The sequence below is a fragment of the Pipra filicauda genome, unplaced genomic scaffold (genome assembly GCF_003945595.2).
Source record: "Pipra filicauda isolate LSUMZ 115617 unplaced genomic scaffold, ASM394559v2 scaffold103_size3290846_pilon, whole genome shotgun sequence".
NCBI classification, from domain to species: domain Eukaryota; kingdom Metazoa; phylum Chordata; class Aves; order Passeriformes; family Pipridae; genus Pipra; species Pipra filicauda.
The window spans coordinates 3,222,305-3,243,827 of NW_024103474.1; the positions used below are offsets into that span (position 1 = coordinate 3,222,305).

Here is a 21,523-nt window from a genome sequence, read left to right on the forward strand (position 1 = left end):
ACATACATATACTCTGGTTTATATTCTACATGCACTCCAGGCCCTCAAGATTTGGGATATATCCTTTCCATCCACTTGCAGGAATCAATTTCAGTCATGAAAAGCAGGCAGAAGGTAGGAAGAAAGACTGCCTCTAATGCTGGGGTCTCTGCACATCTCCCAGGACAGGGGAGCAGAGGGACAGGCAGCCTCCCTCTCTGTTTCAGGGCTGTCTTGCTGCATTTGAGCAAGCCTCAAAACTCCAGTGGATGCCTCTCCAAAATCCACATGCCCATCCTTAATGGGCCAGAGGGCTGTTTTGCTTGAGGGGAGTTACAAAACAGCTGGGCAACATCCTGCAGGCAGAAGATTCAGGATGCATTCAACTCTTCCTCTTTCAGAAGGGCGCAAAAAATTGCTAACTGCTAAAAAAATTCACATTCAAAGCCTGAAGTGGCCAGGGAACAATAGCACCAAACCCAAGCAGAGCAGAGCAGAGAAGGAGCTTTGAGCTCCAGGGAGATGTTATTGTCCTAATCACGCATGAAGGACACCTTGTAGCTAAAAGTTCCAGAACTTAATTAGGAAACACAGCTCTTATTCCCACGTGTATCAAAGACAAAGAATGATCTCTCCAGGCCTCAGTTTCCCTATGCACAAAGCTGAAGCAGTCAAATACATCTGTCTTAAGGGAATAAATCACTTGCTGGAATGCACTTGGGAAGCCCAAATTACCACCACCTTGAAGTTTGCTTCTCAGCTCCCACGCTCACCCAAGCACACTGGTGCTTATCTTCTCTTCCCCATCATGGTTTCCCACTGCCTCCCAATGTTGCAAAGCTCAACATCTTCCATATCTTATCCCACTTCCTCAATTACTGGCACACCAGCAGACAGATCTTCATCTGTGAGTGGAGAGGGAGGCATGGCTAAGATTAGCAATAGGAACAGCACGGACCAGAGTTTGCTCCCTATATAATGAGCTGATATCAAAGCTGTGCCATCTACTGGCATCCAGCTGAAACACTGCTTCCAGCACTACTCCCAACAAGTTCTTGCTCCAACAGCTCTCTGTGTAGAGCTGAGGTGGGATTGCAACTCAGACCTTGCACAAGCAGTGGCACACAAACAGCAGACACGGGACAGCCAAAGATGATGGTTCATTTTGCAGCAGCAAAACCCAGGCAATCACTGGAGCCCTGTCTTCTCATCCCCATCTAGATGGCTTGTTCACTCCCAGCCCTTATAATCCCCCCATTTGCTATGGAATTACCAGCTTTACTTAAAGGATTCCCCCCCCCCCCAAATTTAAAATTAACTTTAACTCCCATTATTATGCATAAAATTTGGGGAAGGCATTTTGGCAGGCACAAACAGTGACCTACAGCCAGCAGCCCTGCACAGAAAACTGGAGTTACCACTTCCTGTAAGGTAAACCTGTAAGGTACTTCCAACAGCCTTTACTGCCACGTTACCCAGCCACTTTCAGGGATGTAGCAAATCCAAAACAGCAGAGGAGAGACAGAAACCAAGGACGTAAAGCAGAAACACCAGCCCAGAAAACAGGTGACTGGCAGGCACAGGCAAGCAGAGACACAAAGGCTGAGCTCCCCATGCACTGTTACAGCCCAGCTCTGTGCCTGTGGAGCTGCTTCAGCTCCCCCAGTTCCAGCCCCCACACATCCCTGTTCAGCCAGGGGCTCCACAAGCCCCACCAGGCAGGCAGGTACATGGTTAAATAGCTTTGCTCACAACCTTTTCATCTTGCTTTCACTTCAGATGGTGCCTCTGAACGCTGACAGATTTCTCATTGCAAGGCTGTATTAAGCTGCTTTTTAATTGCGCTTTGAGGGACCCAAAGGCCAGCAGGCAGAAGGGCACTCTATTTTTTCCAAGGAACGCTATTTTCATTGTAGAGGTAGGAAAGGTTTCCATTAATCCCCAGCAAGCAGACAGCTTCCACGCAGCACGCCGGCTGCAGGGACGGCCGCTCCAGAGGACTGGGATGATTTGAGCACTGTCTGCTGGAACACCACAGCTCCCAGCAACTCCTCTTCAAAGAGCAGATGACAGGCTTTGGCACGAAAGTTGCATTAAATTGATACAATCTCTTTAATGTTATCTCTGGCTCTTTATCACAATTGTATGTGCAATTTACATTCTTGTCGCCTTTTTTTATATTTTTTTTATTAAGATTTGCTAGATCCTTATCACTGATATTTTACACATTGTTGTAGTGTCACTCAAACATTTAATGGACATCAGCTGCTCTGGGAATGTATAATAGCTCCTTGCTATGGGGTGGGGCAGGATGCTGACAGATTTCAGACTCCATCCACTTTCTTTAGGAAAAGAAGGCGGGATTTGAAGAGAGCTTTTGAGACAAAAAAGCTTCGTGCAAGTCCATTAACCTCCAGAACCAAGCCTCCACCCCCTCAATCATTTAGAGGCTTTAACTTCACTACCTGTCTGTAAACAGAGCTATACAAATAACTGAATTTTAGTTCAGCCTGAGGATGAAACCCTTAAAAAATAATCCTCATTCCACCTGAGGTGAATTCCAAATGATTTCACTGTTTCTTGCCAGGTCAATTACTCCCATTCAATATAAGAGCCTTCCACCCCAGATGATGCATTTGAAACATTCAGGGGGGAAAAACATGAAACAAGAATAAATTGGCTGGAGGTTTTTCTGCCCAAGATCTTGGGCTTCAGAGAGCTCCTTGAGGAGGTACAGTGTCATGGAGGGCAGGGGCTGAACTCACAGATCTGCTCTCAGTCCCTGGAAGTGCAGAAGCACACGCTCTCTGCAAACCTACAGGCAACTCTGGAAAAACAAAGATCTTTCTCTCACCCTCTCCCACGATGCACAGATTACAAAGTCACAGGACAGGGCGCAGAAGCAACTCTAGCTACTGAACTGCCATGGAAATGCATTTTCTCATGCCAAAATTAACCAAGAAAATTCAAATAAATCCCTTTTTCAATGACATGGTTTCTTTTATTTTGCTATCATTGCAAGCATATCTTCCCAATCATGTTTAAAGGTTATTCTGTGAAGAATTAAATGGCAATTCCCTTCCCTAGTGCTAATTCCTTTGGAGACCCCCTCCTCTACGGCATTACTGACCACTTTATATCTGTATGATACATACAGATAGACCAGTAAGTCAGACTCACCTGCTTTTACCCTTTCAGCCATCCCCAAACACCTCCCCTTAGTGCACAGAACAAGGCACCCTGCCAGGCCTTGGGAGCTCAAGAGGGTAAGGACCAAGCTGAGGGATCTGAGCTTTGAGACAACTGCAGCAAATCCCCTGCCTACTCTAATGACTTCAGTTACCTCCCCCTCTGCAGAGAGTGCTCCTCCCGTGCTGGAAAAACCAGGAAAAACTGAAAAACAACATGCAACTGCTGTCAAATACACAGCACAGTTTGAGGACGGGAAGTAAACCCCCTTTTAAGGGCTGTTTCATTCTTCTCTTCACTCGGTCTCAGGGGTGTCTGGGTTCCTCACAGCACAGTGTGCAGGAAGACAAGGCATGCACAGCAATTAAACCCTCAAATAAAAGGTTAGCTCCCATTCCAGGGAGTTCCCAGTCCTCCTCCCTGTGCGTGCAAACGAGCCTGGCAGCGCTCAGAGAGGGGGCAGGAGGGCAGGCTTTGCTCAGGCTAAAAGCCCAGCTAAAACTCCCAGCACAGCTGTGTGACCCGAGACCAGAACCTCGGCCTCGGATGCTACACAGGCACTGACAGGGAGCAGCAGTACCTGCCCTGCAGCCTTCCTGCCTCAGGGAGGAGTGCAGCACACAGTGCCCTCCAAGGGAGGGTGCTCTGGGGCAGGGAGGAATCCACGAGCCTAAAATAAACCCCTGGGCAAAGGCATCAAGTGCAGAGCTAAGTGGTACAGATGTGGAGTGTGAGAACCAGTTCACCTCCTGGCTGACAGGGTAAGGGACTAGATGGATATTTCAGTCTTTGGGAAGGGGAAAGTCAGGCGACTATTTATTTGCACAGTAAAAGTACCTCTACTTTGGGTTGGAAAGCTATACTAAGGGCCATCAGCTTGTTTACAGAGCTGGTTTTGCCTCCTTTTTTTGCTCTAGGCCCTTAGAGGGCATCCCAAAAAAACCACAGAGAGGTGTTTTCTTTAAACAGCAACTGTCCAGACTTCCTACAGCGAGAAACAACAGCCTCAGTCTGCCAAGGACAAGAGAGGACACAGGTTTCTTCATCCATTCTTTACCAACAGCCAGGCAAGGGGCTTGGGATCTGCTGTGGAGACTTACTGAACATTTCATCAGATCAGGACCATTGCTTTCCACTCCCCCATCCGTGACTCCAGAGGCACCGGTGGTACTGAGGCTGTACCTTGCACGTGTGTCCCAAAATAGGATCATGCCAGGACCCTCCAGCCTCCAGAGTGTGGCAGTGCCAGGGAAGGCAGCGGCAGGAGCCCCTGTGTCCCCATAAACCTCCCCTGCTGCAAAGTGCACCCAGCAGCTCAGGAAGTTGTAAAGCCCATCGGGCTGGGCTGCTGCCAAGTGCTCATGGGAGAAGAAAGGGAAACGTTCAACATAATCTGCATGAAAGTGCAGGAAGCCCTAAATCGTGTTAGTGCTATTAAGAAAGCTGGTTACACTGCTCGGCAAACTGGCCCAATATAGGTTTGATAGACTTGTTACAAACATCTGATTGTCCTTGATTAGATTAGACAATCAACCCCCATCCTGGTGTGTGGGCATTGTTCCACTCCCCTCTGCAATCTGTAAATTAGAATTCCGGACCTGGGAGATTGGATTCAAATTGGATTACTGGAGCAGGTCCAGCGCAAGAACAATCGTGAGGCAGGAGAAGACACACACATGCACGAATGAGTAAATAAATAAATAAATAAATAAACAAACAAATGCACGGGGACTGTCAGCCAGGATTTGATTAGGAGTGAATTAAAAACAGAATTAGAAACAAAAGCCACCAACCAGCAATTAGCAAGGAAGCAGAAAGAGGGGTGGATTTGTCACTACGACATAGGAGAATACAGAGACCATGCCTTTAAGTGGTTTGTACTTCAGCATGCACAAGGTTGCTATTGGTTGTGGTCCTTCCTCCACCAACTCCAGAGCTCCTGTGTGTGGCTATGTGTCTGAAATGGAGCAGGTAGGCATGAGGCAATGAAGCCCCACATCCCACCAAACCCCAGGGTGTGTCTGAGCTCACCTGAACTATGTTTATTCCCTCTCTCCTATCCTATTTTGCTGCCTAGGCAAGGCAGGTAATGTGTCCCTTAGCTTGGACAATGGTCTGGGACCCAGCAGGCCATGGTGTGACCACTGGTGGCCTTCTGACATGCCCAGAAGTCCCCACACAGGTAAAACCAGGGCTGTACCACACCAGAGCAGGAAAACCCACCAGGGCTGGGGCAGCACCACATGCTGCCACCCAACCTGGACCCCCAATGTACTGCAGCTCAGGAGGGTCTCCCTCTCCTGTCCTGGGACTCCTCCAGTTAAACACAACAACTACTTGGCCAACGAGCACCTGGAAGAACATCCTTCAGGCAGCTCAGCAGGGCAGGGGAATGGCAGTGGGACCTTGCACTGCCAGCAGTGGAGGAGAAATCCAGTACAGCCCCAGCGCTGCTTCTGCTGCATGCTGACCTCCTTCCCTGTCTGCCACCAAGACCAGAGGACAGCAACAACCCCAACAGCAAAGGAGGGAAGATTTCCTGGTGATTTCCTACCAGCCTGTGCCATGACAGAGGTCAGTGCCTCTGCAGCTGAGAAAGGAGGGAGTGGGGAGATGCTCTGAACTGGGCTGAGAGATGCTTTGCTGCATGCCAATTTTTGCAGCTCCTCAGACAAGTGACACCTTTTACTGTCCCTATCAGGGAGCAGAAGAGCTGATAAAGACTTCCTTCACCACATACCTGCAAGGGAAATCTCAGGCCTATCAGAATTGTTAAAGGGATAAACCTGTCCAATTAAATCCCCTCTGCACTGTTGATATATGCTCGTGCCAGACGCAAATGGAGCTTGGAACTAGTCCCAGCTGAACAGTAATGCACTGAGCATTCAACCAGGACTGAAAGCACAACCAGCCTCAGCTCCTGCCTCCCGTGATGCCCCTGCTGACCTGCTTCACCCCAAGAAGCTGGTTTTGTAAGTATTTTGTGGTAAGACACCAAAATCCCACTTTGCCCTCCATCAGAGGGTCCTTAAGCATGGTCAGGTACTAACTGCACCATCACATCAGAAGGAATACGCAAGAAAAGGTGCCAGTAAGTGGGAAAGCTCAAGACTGAGGGGTGGAAATCAGAGACAAAATAGCAAAATTTGGTGAAGGCAGTACAAAACCCCAAGCCCTACTCATCTCCAGATCAACCACCTTCACCGTGCACCAAATTCCAGCTTTTCCAGCCACCTTCCCCAACGTAAAGGAAGATGGGAGCACCACAAACTTCTGGAGCCATATTCACCCGGGCTTTGTAGCCAACCAGACTTCCCTGCAGGATGCCTTCACAACACAGAAAATCCCCAGGCCTGTCCTTTGTATTCCCTTTTCTGCCAAAACAAAACATCCAATGCCAAGTGTAGGTTTTCCTACTCTTTTTACAGGAAAGTCTGAGTGTCTTCAGTGAAATACACAGTGAGCTCCTACACCTTAGCTGAAGGAACAGCACCCTTGAACACTGCCTAGCAAGCATCTCCTTGCCCCCAGGTGCTCGTTACACAGCAACAAAAATGTGCTGTTAAATTTCACAACAGAATAAAAAAACCCCCCAAACCACAAACTTTTCTCCTGCTGCTGGTAAATGCTGTCGGTGCTCTCATCAGCAGAGCCAGCAAGGTGCACCAAACCTGCTGCATGTACATACACCTGTAAATACTTATACATACATATGTAAAATATAGACAGACATACATAATGCACATTTTAAATTCTCCAATATGCAAAATGCCACTTTGCTCCACAGGTCCTATTTGACACTGCCCACAGCTGAGGTCCATGGGAAATAAAACAGACTTCACCTTATCCCTAAAGATTTTGCCAGTGATGTACAACACCCAAACCTAAACCAGCTCTTTGGAAAAAGTACCAGCCCAACTGTGTCACCAGTATCCCCTCGGGGCAGTGCCAGAGCCCACGGGCATTTCCACCATGCTTTATGGATCAGGAGGCCTCTTTTTAGAGAAGGGGGAAGACCCCCAGCACAGACAATCATCTTTAGGCAGGTCATGGTGTATGAATAGTTCACTTCAGGGCATAACCCACTCAGTAAACTGTGGGATGTGCTGCTCTCAGGAGGCAAAGCAAATTGTCTGTGGTTAAATATGTGAAGGTTGAAGCAGTCAGCATCCAAGAAGAGCCTTTACAAGAATTGTATAAAAAGTAGAAACAAGCTTAAAACACACCCTAGGATCTAAAATTTCCATCTCTCAGCCTCCTCCCCCACCAAACCACAACTCCCTTCTCCCCCAGTCTGCGGAGCTTCGGGAAAGGATAGACCTGGAGGCATCACTCGTGCCCTCCACAGAGCATTACAAAACAATCAGATCTGGGGTGTCCATAGCAGTGAGGCTGGGCTGCCAAGGCCTCCTCAGTCACCACGAGCAGCAGACAGAGCTGTGGCATCCAGGGATGTGGCATGGCAGGAAAGAGCAGCCAGAGTCTGCTGGCAGGGTATGAAGCAGGAACAGCACAGGGAAGGGAAGAGGAGATGCCGTTGTGGGCACATGGAGAAGGCAAGGGGCTGGATTTGATGGTAAGGGAGGTTCCTTCCAGCACTGTTTATCTTTGCTGCTTCTTTTCCTTTCTATGGAGAACTGGCTTATCTTCACCATCCTCACCAAACACAGCCATTGAGGCTTTGGAGGAAGACAACTTACTACAGGTGAATTGGAGAATCTTTGGAAGACCTCACAGAGAAAAGAAAGGGGAAGAGAGAAAAATACCCCCTGGGTTTGGGAATCCGAAGCTGGCAGCCACCTCCTGCAGACCTTCAGGTGATGGCTTTGCCCTGGCTCACTCAGTGAGGAAACTAGCTGCACTTTCAGTATTGAAGACCATCTCTGTTACCTCCCCTCCTGTTAAAGCTTGGGAATAAAAAGCAGCTGGAACTACAGAGCCCAAGGGAGATTGTGAGGCCAGGCTTGAAGCAATGAAATCATCACGGAGAAAGGACACTGGATGATGCTGAGGGAAAGGGCAGTTAGTGCTGATGCAAATCCATGTCAAACAGAAGCTGTTGTGTAGGACACAGGGTAGAAGTCCCACAGGACTCAGCTGTAGATGATGACCTCTAGTGCCAGGTGGAACAGGGGGGGATTGCAAAGAGATCTTGCTAGGAAGTTTTTTTGTCCCACAATGGGACTGTCATCAGATACAATGCTCCAGAACAAAAAGGGAGAGACAGCATCCAAATAACCAGCCCCTTGTAGATGCCTTCACTTAGGAAGCAATTACCCCCTCTGCCACACACCCCTGTCTGTGGCACTCCTCCAAAACGTATGTGGGAAATCAGAACGTCCTACAAGTGCCAGACCTGTGCCATGGCCCATGGTTTGATTTCCTTGTGCTTGATTTCTGCTTCTTAGAAATGCACCACACAAGGTAAGAAACTATGTATTATTAATAAATGCTCTGCACATAGTCTAACTTTAATAAAGACACATTAATATTTTCACTTAGAGGAAAACAGGTTCTTTGATGACTGGACTGAATCACCGCCTAATCAGAACAGTGCTCTGAGCTGTGCACCCATGGTGTGTGCCCAAAGGCTTGCTAGCACCTTCCTACAAAGCACCACCAAGGCACAGGCAATATCCCTTCCCTCTCCTGCATCAAAGGAGACAGGGATGCATCTTTTCAGCAGAGTGAGCACCCAGTGACATGGCAATTCGTACATCAAGGAGAGGCTCCATTTCTCCCTCCTCACCTGTCCTCGCTGATACATGGAGTCCCACCTGACTCAGATGATGAAAAACGTGTTTCAAGAAGTCATCACCACTCTCGTGAGTCATGAGGGAAGGGGAGGAAATAACTCCAGGAGAGATGATTCAACTAAGGGGAGAGTTGAGATTGAGACAGAAGAAAACACAGGCTGGAGAGTAGAAGGAGCTATGGGAGCCCCACTGCTTCAAAGCAGCTTAGCTCATGGTAGAAAAGTTCAGAAGGTTCAATTTCTCCTCCTCCATCAACTTCCCTATTTGCAGATTTTCTTGTCAGTGCCACCAAGCCAAGATGTCAAGCATTGACACGCAAGCTGGATGTAAGAGACTGCTCCATCCAAGAATGTTCTCTGAAGGAGTCCTCTTGAAAGGACTAATTCAGGTTAACAGATCATTGTTCCCGCTGTAAGACAGCACCAAGTGCTGTTATCTAACCAGCACTGCCAGAATCGCTCCTGTGTCAGGTCCAGCATCAGGCAAGCCCTTCACAGTGCACCAGCCTGTCCTGCCCCAAATCCCAAAAATAGGAAAGCAAATCAGAAGATAAACAAGGTTATTTGTACCAAGGACACAGTTCAACCCTTGATCCAGCACCAGAAGATGCACAAACTCTCTGTAATGCTGTGTGACTCAGAGCAAAGGGCAAGGAAAAACACAGTGACTGATGAGCTGAAATTCAAATGTCACAGTGGAACCACCCAGCACAGTCTTGATGTGTAACTCAGGGTTATTACCCTGCTCATCCCACGGCAGCCACGTGTTGTCCAGGTGTGTATCAAGTTTGCAACTAACTTCTCTCCCCCGTGTCTTCCTCCAGCATCTACAGGTGCTGCACATCTCTGGAGTGTTTAATATGATAAATGCTCATGCATGCACACAAACTATACGAACAGAAGGATGTAAGCTCACGTTAAGAAAAAACCTTATCTCCCTGGTTTTCACTTCCACAATCCCAAATACAGTGCTGGCAGTGTCCACCTATTTAGTCCCACTTCAGCTCCTTCCATTCAAGCTAAAACACTTAGTATGAATCCCAAGTAGGATTATTCTTTACTTCCCAAAGTCAAGAATTGAGCAAACAACAATCTTCTTCACTCAAATCCCTTCTCTGAGCTACTTCTTACTCAGCCCTTGAGACAGGTCACTTCCAAACTCTCACAGCCTTAGTTACACCTCAGTTACTGCAACACCCCTTCCTTCACCATGGCACTTTTTTCTGTGCTCCCATTCCTGCCTATCAGACTGAAGGATGGCCAAGTCTTTTTGGCTATAGTCCCTACATGGACACAACAGTTACACTACCTGCTCCAAGCCTTCCCCTTTCCCATCACTCTGCAGATGCCCTTTCAGTGAATCAAGCTACAACCTGTATCCAGTTGGCCACCCTGCCAGGTGCCCGTTGCACAATTTCATGCCACTTGTGTTTTTGAGAGGACACAGCTCCTGGAGGTGAAGTACCCATACCCCTCTGCAGAGGAGAGGGTTCTCCATCTCTCCAAGAAGGCAATTACTTGTCTCTTCCCCAGTAGCAGACGGTGCTGTACCAGAGCACGGCCCTGCTGCTGCCTCGTTACAGCCACTGCCAGGTTTCACTGAGTCAGCACCACAATCAGGTCACCTTGCTCCAATACAGATAAAATGAGTTCATTTTAAAAGGAACGTTACAAAATAGGACAATAGATTGGAAATGTATGCAGACACCCATGGGGGCAACCCACACGTGTAGTCAGTCACAGGATTCGAGTACCAGTCACCAGCACAAACACTTCAGTGCATCCTCTCCTAAGCAGGAAAGGCCCCTCCTGTCTGAAACACTTCCCTGAGCTATTGCTCATGGTACACCACAGTATCTCTGGTTCCAGTACACTCTCAGTTAAAGGACTGGTCAAATCTGCTGCCAGGCTTTGCTGTCACTTGTGTTCTTGTGACAGCACCTTCAGGTGTTTGCATGATGGTGGGAGGAGATAAAAAGCAAGAAGACACTTATAGTAGATCCTCACGATACATCCTTGCCTCACATACTCCATGTGAATCTGCCCAGCTGCAGGATGCAGTTCCCAGAAAAGGCCACACAACCACAGAAATCACTTTGAAGCTGAGATCATAACGTTGCACCAGCATCAACCCTCTTCTTTAAACCAAGCATCTCCATCAAAGGATCGGCGCACAGGCCCATCTCCTTACCTTTAAAGCACGGACTTTCTTGGCCAAGAGACTCTCAATGTCCCCTGCAACCTTCTCCACCAACTTCCTGGGCACGTTCTCCTTGACTTCAAACAGGTTTTTATTGTCATCGTAGATCTAAGAAGGGAAGCAAGAGAAAGAAAGACAGTCAATATTAGAGAGAAATACAGCAGTCTTCCCACAGAAAAGCTGATCCTCTGAAAGAGAATTCTCACAACGTGGATTAAGTAACAATATAAGCTTTGGAAATGAGGGGAGCAAGGGGAGAAAAGCTTTGCCACCAGAAAAAAAGAAATGCATTTGACCTGCTGACCACATCACGGGCTTTAGAGCCGCTTGCCTTCATGCTTGAAGCGATGAGCATCCCACCCTCTCACTCAAAAGCTGAGGTGCCCACAGCACTGCCCACCCCCTGCCTCTGCTGAGCTAGTCCTGCAGCACAGGCAGAGCCACAATGCTTCCTGCTGTGCTCTCCCTCACCCAAACACATCCCTAAATCCCACTGACCGCCTCCCCAAAGCCACTTGCTGAACTTGGCAAGTGCAAGCCACACTTCCCACCTGCCCCCAGGGCTTGCTCCATGCAGACCTGGCAGCACTGGTGCAGGCAGGGCAGCCCCGGGCATCAGGAACCAGAGCAAGGGGATCACATGAAGTAGGATAAAAACCATGTCTCCAAGCGAGCCACAGTAATTTGGCACCCTCAGGAAATGAGGATTTCTACAACCAGTCCAGAACTTGGCCAGGCTGCAGCAGGGAGACGCACAAATCTATACCAGGATTATCCTGAAGGCCAGATGCAATTACCCGGATTTGAATGTTCTCACCCAAAGCAGCAGCAGTGACCCACAGGCTTGCCTTTCCAAGTCACATCACACAAGGAGACAATGCCCAAGGGAATCAGCATCAGCACCGCCTCAACAAGAAGGAATCAGTCCCACCATAAGACTTCACAACCAACCCCTCAGTCACCTCCTCAGATCATTTTGTGACTTGTTAACTCCACCTGTCCACAAACCCAGCTGCAACCAACACAGGGTCAAAGGGAAGAGCTTATTGCAATCATCGGGATTAGGGAAAAAAAAATCCTTTGTGCCTTATCTTTTTTTAAGTAAGGTACATGAAAAAAACCCACAAAGCAAATAGGCTTCTGATTCTCTCTGTATCCTCAGGCTACGCGCAAATGCCTTCAACTCCAGGCATGAAGACATATGGGAGCAGAAAACCCTCCAAGGAGAGCTGAACTTCCCCAAGGAGGTAGCTGACTCCACGCCTAACTGCAAATTCCATGCTAAGCATGTCTGGCACCTACCCTTGTGTGATCCTTGGAAGCTGCATCATGCTTTCCCACGGGACAAAACCCCCTCTTTGCTGGAGCTTCATTACAGACTCTGCCTGTAACTGCTGGTTTGTTGCAAACCTGGCCACATCGACCAAGGAAGAGATCAGGGGCTGCAGAAACCATTTCTCAGGGCACATTTGCCTGTCCCTGCCCAGATCTGCCCTGGGACTCAGAGCAGCACCCAGACACAAACAGTGAACAACCAGCTTCCACATGACAAACATGTACCTCAGAACCCACACCATTTCGCCATGGACTAAGGAGAGGCTTGGCCAGAGACACCCACCAGGCTGATACCACCACAACTATTTCACTTGGTGGTGCCAGCAAAAACAAAGGTACAGGCAAGGCAGGTGCCCAGGATCCACTCAGCACCACATCACATAGCTCAAGAACACGCTGAGACCTTCTAATATGTCGGGAAACTCCTTACTCCCCGCCCTTTTCCTTCTCTAGACCTTATAATAAGCTGGAGCAGGCAGTGACTCCAGTTGCTGAATGCAGCTGGTGATGAATTCAAGAGCTGGAGCAGACACAGAGACAGACACATAGAGAGCCTTTCTGTGGTTAGACAGAGCGGTTTCTGAGGCTGAAGCCATAGGAGTACACTCAGAGACTCAGCAAAGCGCTAGTCTTTTGGCTGTGCACAGCCCTTCCAGACCTACCTGGTTAATCTTCAGGCTTCAACTTTGCTTCCTGAAACTCTCACTGCAGTCCCTGTTCTGCCCAAGCTCCTCCCTTCTTCCATGCCACTAGAAAATTCCTGACAGCAGCCTCTCCAGGCAGCCTTGTGTCCACATACACCATTGCTCCATCCTAGCTCTACTCCAGGCAACTGTGTTTTTCCCCAAAGGGACTCAGGTCACCTGCCCCGGCTGCCAGGACAGTAACCCACACCATCTGTCAGTGGGGCAGCAACAAAAGGCTCAGATCTGCTCATTTCTGGAGTTTCTGGAGAAAACAGCATTTCTGTGAGTGTTGCTGGTTACTGACTTGCGAGAACACCGCCCATGAGCCAAGAGCAGAGACGCTGAGAGCCAGACATCTGTGCCCCTAAGAGACATGTGGAGCATGGCTCCAGTGCCCTCCCCAGGGCTCTTCTCTCACAGGGTCCAGACCTGCCAGTCTTCAAGGAAAGACAACTCCAATCATTAAATTTCCAGTCAACCTGATTCCCAGGGCTTCACCCAAATAATTCTGGTCCCCAGACCAAATAATTCACATCAATTTGGCAACTCCTGTCTTAGTGTAGGTGATTGCTACATGAGCATGGTGGCTCTAAAGAAGATGCTTTAGTAAGAAAGAACATTCAAAAGGCATCCCAAGACTGCAGCAGAAATGATTTCATAGAATCATAAAATGGTTTGGGTTGGAAGAGACCTTAAAAACCATCTTGTTCCAGTCACTCTGTCATGGGAAGTGACACCTTCCACTAGACCAGGTTGCTCCAAGTCCCATCCAACCTAGTTGTGGACACTTCCAGGGATGGGGCATCCACAATTTCTCTGGGCAGCCTGTGCCAGGCCTCCCACCCTCACAGTGATTAATGTCTTCCTAACATCCAATCTAAACCTCCCCTCTTTCAGTTTGAAGCCATTACCCCTTGTCCTCCAGGCCCTTGCCCAAAGTCCCTCTCCAGCTCTCTTAGAGCCCCCCTGGATGGGGCTCTAAGGTCTCCCTCGAGTCTTCTCCAGGCTGAACAACCCTAACTCTCAGCCTGTCTCCACAGGAGAGGTGTTCCAGCTCTCACAGCATCTTTGTTGCCCTCCTCTGGACCTGCTCCAGCAGGTCCATATCCTTCTTATGTTGAGGGACCCAGAGCTGGACACAGCACTCCAGGGAGGGGTCTCACCAGAGGTGAGGGGGAGAATCACCTCCCTCAGCCTGCTGGTCACACTGCTCTCCATGCAGCTCAGGATACAATTTCTAGATGTTCTTCACTTCAGAGCTCCATCATACTCTGAGCCTCAGATCAAAAAGCGTGTACTGCCAATAGAAAAACATCCTCTAGATAAAAACACCCCCATGTCAGCACAGAAAGGGTTAAGGCGAGGGACACTCCACACAAAGCAATATTCTCTCATATTCTTTTTTCCCCCTTTGGTGAGTAACAGCATAACAAAGTCATGTGCTTGGAAGACGCGCAGTACCTCCAGCTGAGCAGCAGCAATCAGGAAAGCAAAGAGAAGCAATCTTCAAGGAGAAAGCTCTGGGTACAGAGGGAGTCCTGACATTAGTATTTTCCTATTATGAAACAGAAAATGGGCTCCTATTGGTCATGGACAGAAATGGTGCCTGTCCACAAGGGAGGACAGAACAGAAAAAGAAACCAGGAGCTGTTCCTCCAGCCCTCTCTGCAGCTGCAGAGCTCTGCAGTCTTCTTGGCTGAACAGTTCATCGGCGTTAATTAGAACAATCCAAGACAAATTAACAGTGACCATACGTGCATGAGAACATCCCAGACGGGCAGGGGAACGAATTGTAGGGCTCCAGGGCTCCAGGCAATTCAGAGAACTTCATGCTCTCCACTGCAGAATTTTGCTTTGGGTTGTTCAGAACAGGTTTTATCTAAGGTGACACTTCCCATATTGGGTTTTCCCTTGAGCTGAATCGAACAGAGTACTTTCCAGCCCAAGACATCCAGAACATTCCTCAGTGATGGCAAAAGCCCTTAGTTTTGTCCAGATTGGAAAGCCATTCTCATTGAAATGCTCCTGTGATCCAGTGCTCTGGGACCTGGGCTTGACATTTGTACCAGCCGTGACCTCGGAGTCAAGGAACCACTGCTTCTGATTCCATGAACAAACCCTCACACTCAGCCCTGCGGGTGCCCTTGGGGAGAGGGGGGGCAGGTTGTGTGTTCTTGGTAGACTGGGTTTTACTTTGTAATCCTTTGAGGAACAGACCCCAACCCCCCACAGCCTCCCCAACATGCAGGTAGGTGGCAATGCAGGGACACGGAGCAAAGCCAAATCCTGCGCTGCTCCAGCCACGCTGAAACAAGAAGCAGCCCTGCCCAATGTGCCCAAGCAGCCCTTGTGTTAGCCCTGCCCAATGTGGTTGGCAAACCTGAAGTTACTGGACAGGAGAAGGGCTGCACAGAGCCTCTGAATTACCTGCAGAGGGATGAGCCCTCAGGCAGCACAGAGGAAGCTGTTGTACTCAGGGGATGGGAAGTGAGGCCAAATTATAAACTGCAAGTCTCCATAAAAAGTCTGGGAAGGGCTGAAACTGGATGCAGTAGCAGAAGATCCAGTCATGGCAGTGGAAAGGAGTCCAGCAGTGGATGCTGAGAGTGAACTAATACGTGGCAAGTGTGTGGGGGGAATATTAATGCTGGCAAAACAACAGAAAGTACTGAGTTGCAACAAAACAACAAAAACAAAGGAAAAAAAACCGGTGGCAGATGGGGGGAGAAAAATCAAACAGCTCAAGACAACCTGCAACACAAAAAATTTAATCCCAAATATTCCTAAGCACAGTGCAATTACAAACAGCCGCGAGGATGATCTAAACCAGCCCAGAAGCGCTAAGTGGCCTCACTAAGAAGCAGAGCTGGTAACACAAGCAATTGCCAGCACATGTTCCTAGCACCTGTACAGCTAAGGAGGCAGATCTGATACTGCCTTAGCACATCCATTCTCTAAATTCAGTTGTTTGCCTTGCTTCTAATGCACAACAAATGATGCTCATCTCTGCCATTAATTCCCTCTGTGCCCATATATCCAGGGAGCTGTCAGGGTTCAGAGAAAGCATTTGCCTCTTCCCAGTTCCCTATGAGCACACCCAGCACCATGAAACTTGGCAGCCTGAGAAGGAAACAGGTGCAGAAATCACCACTTGTTCAGCTGCTACGAGAGGATCCAGCACCTTCCATGGGTCAAGGTATCTGATGATAAAACATGAAGGAAAATAACAAATCCCAGGGCAGCTCCCTGTAGAGCACAATTAGTATGTGGGCCTCTGGGCACCACCAGAAAGTAAAAATTGTCTCCCCAGCCTCAGCCTTGCTGTCTCCTACAGGCATTGGCCTCCCCTGCCAACTCTCTCCAGCCCCCTTACCCGGGACATGAGGGAGGACACTGATGAGAGGGCTGGGATAGTGGGGTGCCCCTGCAACCCAAAACAGATCCCCCCATTCCCTTTCCCCCCAGCTCCACTTAACATCCCCCAGGAAGCAGCCCTCCCCCAAAATCAGAGGGGCATCACTCCACTGTGATTACACAGCACCCACTCCCTGCCAAGATTCCCCCTTTGCCCCACTCAAGAACAACAGCAACCAAAAATCTGAGTCCTAGCAGGGCAGCTGGGTAACCCCAGGAGCTCTCAGCCCCCTGGGCCAGGATACAGCTGTACCCACAGCTCAAACCCCAGCTGGGGTGCGCTCAGGGCCAAGGAGGGAGAGGCTGTGGAGCTCCAGCTCCTGCTGGAAAGGCACCTGATCTGGGTAATAGTCATCTTCCAGAAATTAATTTTTTTCCCCACCCCTGTATGAATCCAATACACCAGGTTTGGACAGCTGCAGTCCAAACAGCAGCGTTTAATCACAGTGCAAACCTGGCATGTTTGCAAAAGAGCACAGTACTACGTGCAGCAAAGGAGCGTCTGCCTTCCTGCTCCTGGAGCATCCCACCTCAGAGTTGGGGTGCTCCCAGGGAGGGAGGTCAAAGACCAAAACACATCGCTGCAGGCACAACAGCTGTGCACACCTGAGACAACCCCTCACGCCTCAGAAATGGGACTGTGCCACGTCATGCCCCACAAAGGCCAGCAAGCAGGAAAACAAAAGGTTTTTCCCACCTGGTGTTGTTATGGGGCAGGGAAGGTCTCTGTTCAGGGGTATCCTTCAAGCTCCTGCAGCCAGGCCCATGCCTGGGATCAGCTTTGTACAGTGACCCCCATAGGGCCTCTGCGAAGGGAATTGGTACAAGAAATGCTGCAGCAGGATACCTGCCCTTAGAGGGGCTGCTTGCTCAGGTGCTCGTCTAATGCTTCTCCTGGAGCTTCAGGATCTGTTCATCTCACCCAGCCAAGCATCAGCCTGGCCCCATTTGAGTCTCATCTCACCTACAGCAGGGTCCTGCCCTTTCCCCACAGCTCAGAGCGTGAGTGAAGAGGAATGAGGAGAACCCTTGAGCCGACTTGCTCGTGCCTGGTGTACACAGAGCAGACCCAACTGGTGAAGAGGGAGCCTAGAGGAGAATTGCCCAGTAATATAAATGACCAGCAAGACCACAGTGAGATGGTCCAGGCGGAGCAAGAAGCACTGTGGCTGGGTAACAGGGAGGAAAAGCAGTGCCAAACCCCAGAGATCCTGCTGGAAGATGGAGACTGCTCAGGGCCACAGGCAGAGAGCAGAGACAGCACGATTCCCATCTTTCCCCTCACCCCTGCTGCACCTACTGTTGTTAAATTTCATCGTCTGGTGCTTATAGTTCTTGCAATGATGGTAATCACCGTGGTGTCTGTATGACATTAGGAGGATGCCAGCCCCGGCGCAGCGTCAGGGATAATGAAGCAGGCAGCGATAAGGGCGGCAGCGGCCTCGCCGACAGCGCCGGGACCGGCAGCGCTGCCCGCGCCTCCCCGGGCGGAGCACATCCCATCCCATCCCATCCCATCCCATCCCATCCCATCCCATCCCATCCCATCCCATCCCATCCCATCCCACACCCCAGCAGGGCCAGGGCTGGGCACCGGCACAGGGCACAAGCCTGCTGGGGAAGCACTCGGGAATGTGCTAGATCCTGGTTTTCCCCGTCGAGGAGTCGGGAGGGGGAAAAGCAAAGGGAAGCAGCTGCAGGTGAGCACTGGTGCCATCGTTCAGAGAGGGCTTTGCAAATCCACCCCACACCAGCTGCCAGAGCCGGTACCACGGACGCCACCAGCCCTAAGGACACACCTCTGAGCACAGCCCCGAGCCCAGGCACCCGATGTGCTGTGCCTGTTGGGAGCAGTGTGGGCAGCGTCTCCCACAGAGCCCAACCTGCCTTTTATCACCCCCTCTGCCTTGTCCCCAGCAGGAGCCGCTGCTCCGGCAGCCTGCGGACGTGCCCCAGCGCACAGGAGGCAAAAAGCTTGACATTCCCTAAACCCCTCTCCCTCTCCCCTCGCTCAGTGCCATTTCCCTGCTGTGCTCCATCCTTCCACCCACCTAATAAAATGCAAGCACCCTCTGAGCAGCTCTTCACAGCTCTCCCGCAGAAGCAGGACAGGGAAATGTGCAGTTTAGCTGCTCCTCAGGGACGGTCAGCTATAATTGAAGCAAACAAACCATAGAACTAAGGCTCCCCAGTTCACCAAAATGCCTGTGAAAAGGCAGCAGTACCACAGAGGACGTGAGGGAAGAGAAAAAGACAGCCCACACCACCAGGGATGGAGAGGTGGAGCTGCTCCAGTGCTCCCTGTCCTGCCCTGGCACCCACATCTCCCGTCCTCTGTGGCACTGGCTGGACTTCTGCTCTCAGCCCAGGATCACCAGCCTCTACAGCTGAGACTTCAGCCCTGCCAGGCCAGAAGCAGACATGAGACTGCTATACATAATTTAGCAACTAGACAGGGATAAAGGGCTATACACGGTTAGCCTGGATTACAGAAAACCTCTCCCGGCCTGGAAAGCTGCTTTTAGTCTTCATCAGCCCAAACCCTTGTATGAGGAGCTCTCAGAGCAACAGACCTGCCTGAGTGTTTGCAGAGAGTGAATCTTCTGCAAGGAAATTCAGTACCACACAACTTGAAACTTGGTCTTCTCCTTTCGGATAAAGTGCTGTAAGAATAAATCACTGCATGGTTGAAAACAGAAGGTCTCAACCAGGCTGGGAGCTCTGCCCAGGCACTCCTGTGCACACTCACAGCCACTTGGATGGCGTGGGTCTTGCTGCCAGGTCGGGGGAAAAGCCCACCAGAGCATGCTCTGCTAATGTACGAGAGGAAAAGAACAGCTACAGCATCTCAGACAAATGCCCAAATGCATTCAGAGATTACATGATCTCTAAAAATACAAGCTTGTACAGTAAAACAGAAACAAAACAAACACACCAAGCTGATCCTTGACTCTGGCTGCTCACTTGGTCATATAAGGCATAAGAAAAGCTTTAGTAAGGAAAACAGTATTTTTTAAAAGGTGCCTCAACTACTTCCCTTTGGGATATATTCTCAAGAGTTAACCAGTTTGATTAAGGTATGTCTCCGCAGAACACACCTACTTCAGATCAACAACATTAAAACTGCACCTAGAATACCCTGGGTGCATCTTAGGAGGGATGCTGTCACAGATGAAGATGTGCTATTTTGCTAGATTTCAGCTTGGATATTATGAAGAAATTCTGTGCCCAGAGGGTGGTGAGGCCCTGGCACAGGTTGCCCAGAGAAGCTGTGGCTGCCCCATCCCTGGCAGTGTTCAAGGCCAGGCTGGATGGAGCCCTGAGCCACCTGGTCTAGTGGAAGGTGCCCCTACCCATGGCAGGGGGCTGGCACAAGATGGTCTTTAAGGTCCCTTCCAACCCAAATCACATCAGAATCAGTGCCCCCCCACGCTGGATCACACTGGGTTTTCCACAGCATCCCCAGATCGGAAGCTGTGCTGATACAGCAGCGCAAATCTTTACACGTGAAGCTCTTCCAGAAACACATGCTTGATTTATATTGGTTGAAAAGAACTCAATTTCTCTCTGACTTACCTATAAGTAAGTATTTAAATCAATTATGGAATGGATCCTCAGCTTAACCAGAGGAGGTTAAAGTGCTCTCTCGGGCAGACAGGCACATGCTCTGCTGAAGCACCACGCTGGACCCACCAGGACAAGCACAGGGGTTGGGAGGGAGGGGATATGGACAGAGGGTTCAGAGGAGAAGGAGTTTGGAGCAGGAAGCCCAGGGAGGGAGAGAGGCATTGTGTGGTGACTGATGGCTTCAGAGAGCCATCCAAATGAAATGAACAGGAGAGGATGATGGAAATCACTAGGGAAAGATAAAGCAAGAAACATCTCTGCTTCTCCGATCTCAGACTCTGTGTGGCTGCAGTTCTGCCTTTTGCAGAGCTGCTGGACAGTTTAAAACTCTGTTTTCTTTTATTGTGCTGCTTTTTCCCCCCAGGGCTAAATGTTTAGGACACTGCAACTACAAAAGCTCATACAGACCCAAAATGGGATCTCGCTGCACCCCGTTTCCCTGACGGTGAGGAGGATGTGGAAAGGACCACCACTGCTCTGAGAGAAAGTATTTCAGCAGGCTCTCTTGCACCCTGGCAGTGGCAGTGTCCATGGGCAAAGGCTGCTCCCTGTTCCCTGTGAGTGTACCCCAAGCACACACAGCTCACTCACTCGTTCTGCACTGAGCAAGGAAAGACTCTCAGATCCTCAAAGACTTGACTTTAAATAAATAACCAGACCTCTTTCCCAAAACAGCTTTATCTTTTGTGCCAGAAAAGCTGCTGCTTCTTGTAGGAAGGGCTGTGAAAAAGGCTGTGCTGTGCACACTAAAGCTCCCAGACATATTTTGCAGACTTCCTTTTAACTACAAAAGAAAAAGACTAACAATTACCTCATGCTGCCTTTTATTTTTACTGATGGCTACCACTGGCCAAATTCAGCTCTCAGCTGCAGTGATGCAAATTTGGGATAACTTCACTGACATGGATTTAAACTAAATCTCTTATTAGAGCTAAAGCAATTGAAATCTAGGCCAGCATAAGTCAGCACTGTCAACATTTACCCCCACAGTTTTCTGCAGAGTAATGATCTATTTTAAAGAAATTGAACTTTTAGAAATAGCAACTTTGCATTTCTCTTGATTTACCTTCTGATGTAGGTGGTGGGGCTTTCTCTGCACTTCAGGGATTCACGTTTACAAGCATTTCTCCCTAATTTCAAGCACTGGAAGCATTTCTGCAAAGGCCCAGGCTTGTTGGAAGCAAGGCTGGAAGAGACCCACTTGTTCAACCCATCCCTCTGGCTCATTCGGGACCCACCTAACCTGTGCTGTTCACAAGCCCTGCTCTAATCCCCTGGTGGTGGAGACCTCAGGCTTCCCAGGCTGATGTTCTCCAGTGTTTTCATACAATCACAGAG

The 21,523-nt window shown here is 49.5% G+C and overlaps 1 protein-coding gene across 1 annotated transcript in view; it reads right to left on the reverse strand.

The window, feature by feature from the left end:
• CACNA2D2 (calcium voltage-gated channel auxiliary subunit alpha2delta 2) overlaps positions 1 to 21,523 on the reverse strand; it is a gene marked incomplete at its 5' end in the record, with an annotated part of 162,292 nt that overhangs the window by 117,269 nt on the left and 23,500 nt on the right. Inside the window, one exon of the mRNA XM_039378700.1 lies at positions 11,115 to 11,231. Within this exon, the coding sequence (XP_039234634.1) occupies positions 11,115 to 11,231 (117 nt within the window). The remainder of the gene's footprint in view (positions 1 to 11,114; positions 11,232 to 21,523) is intronic.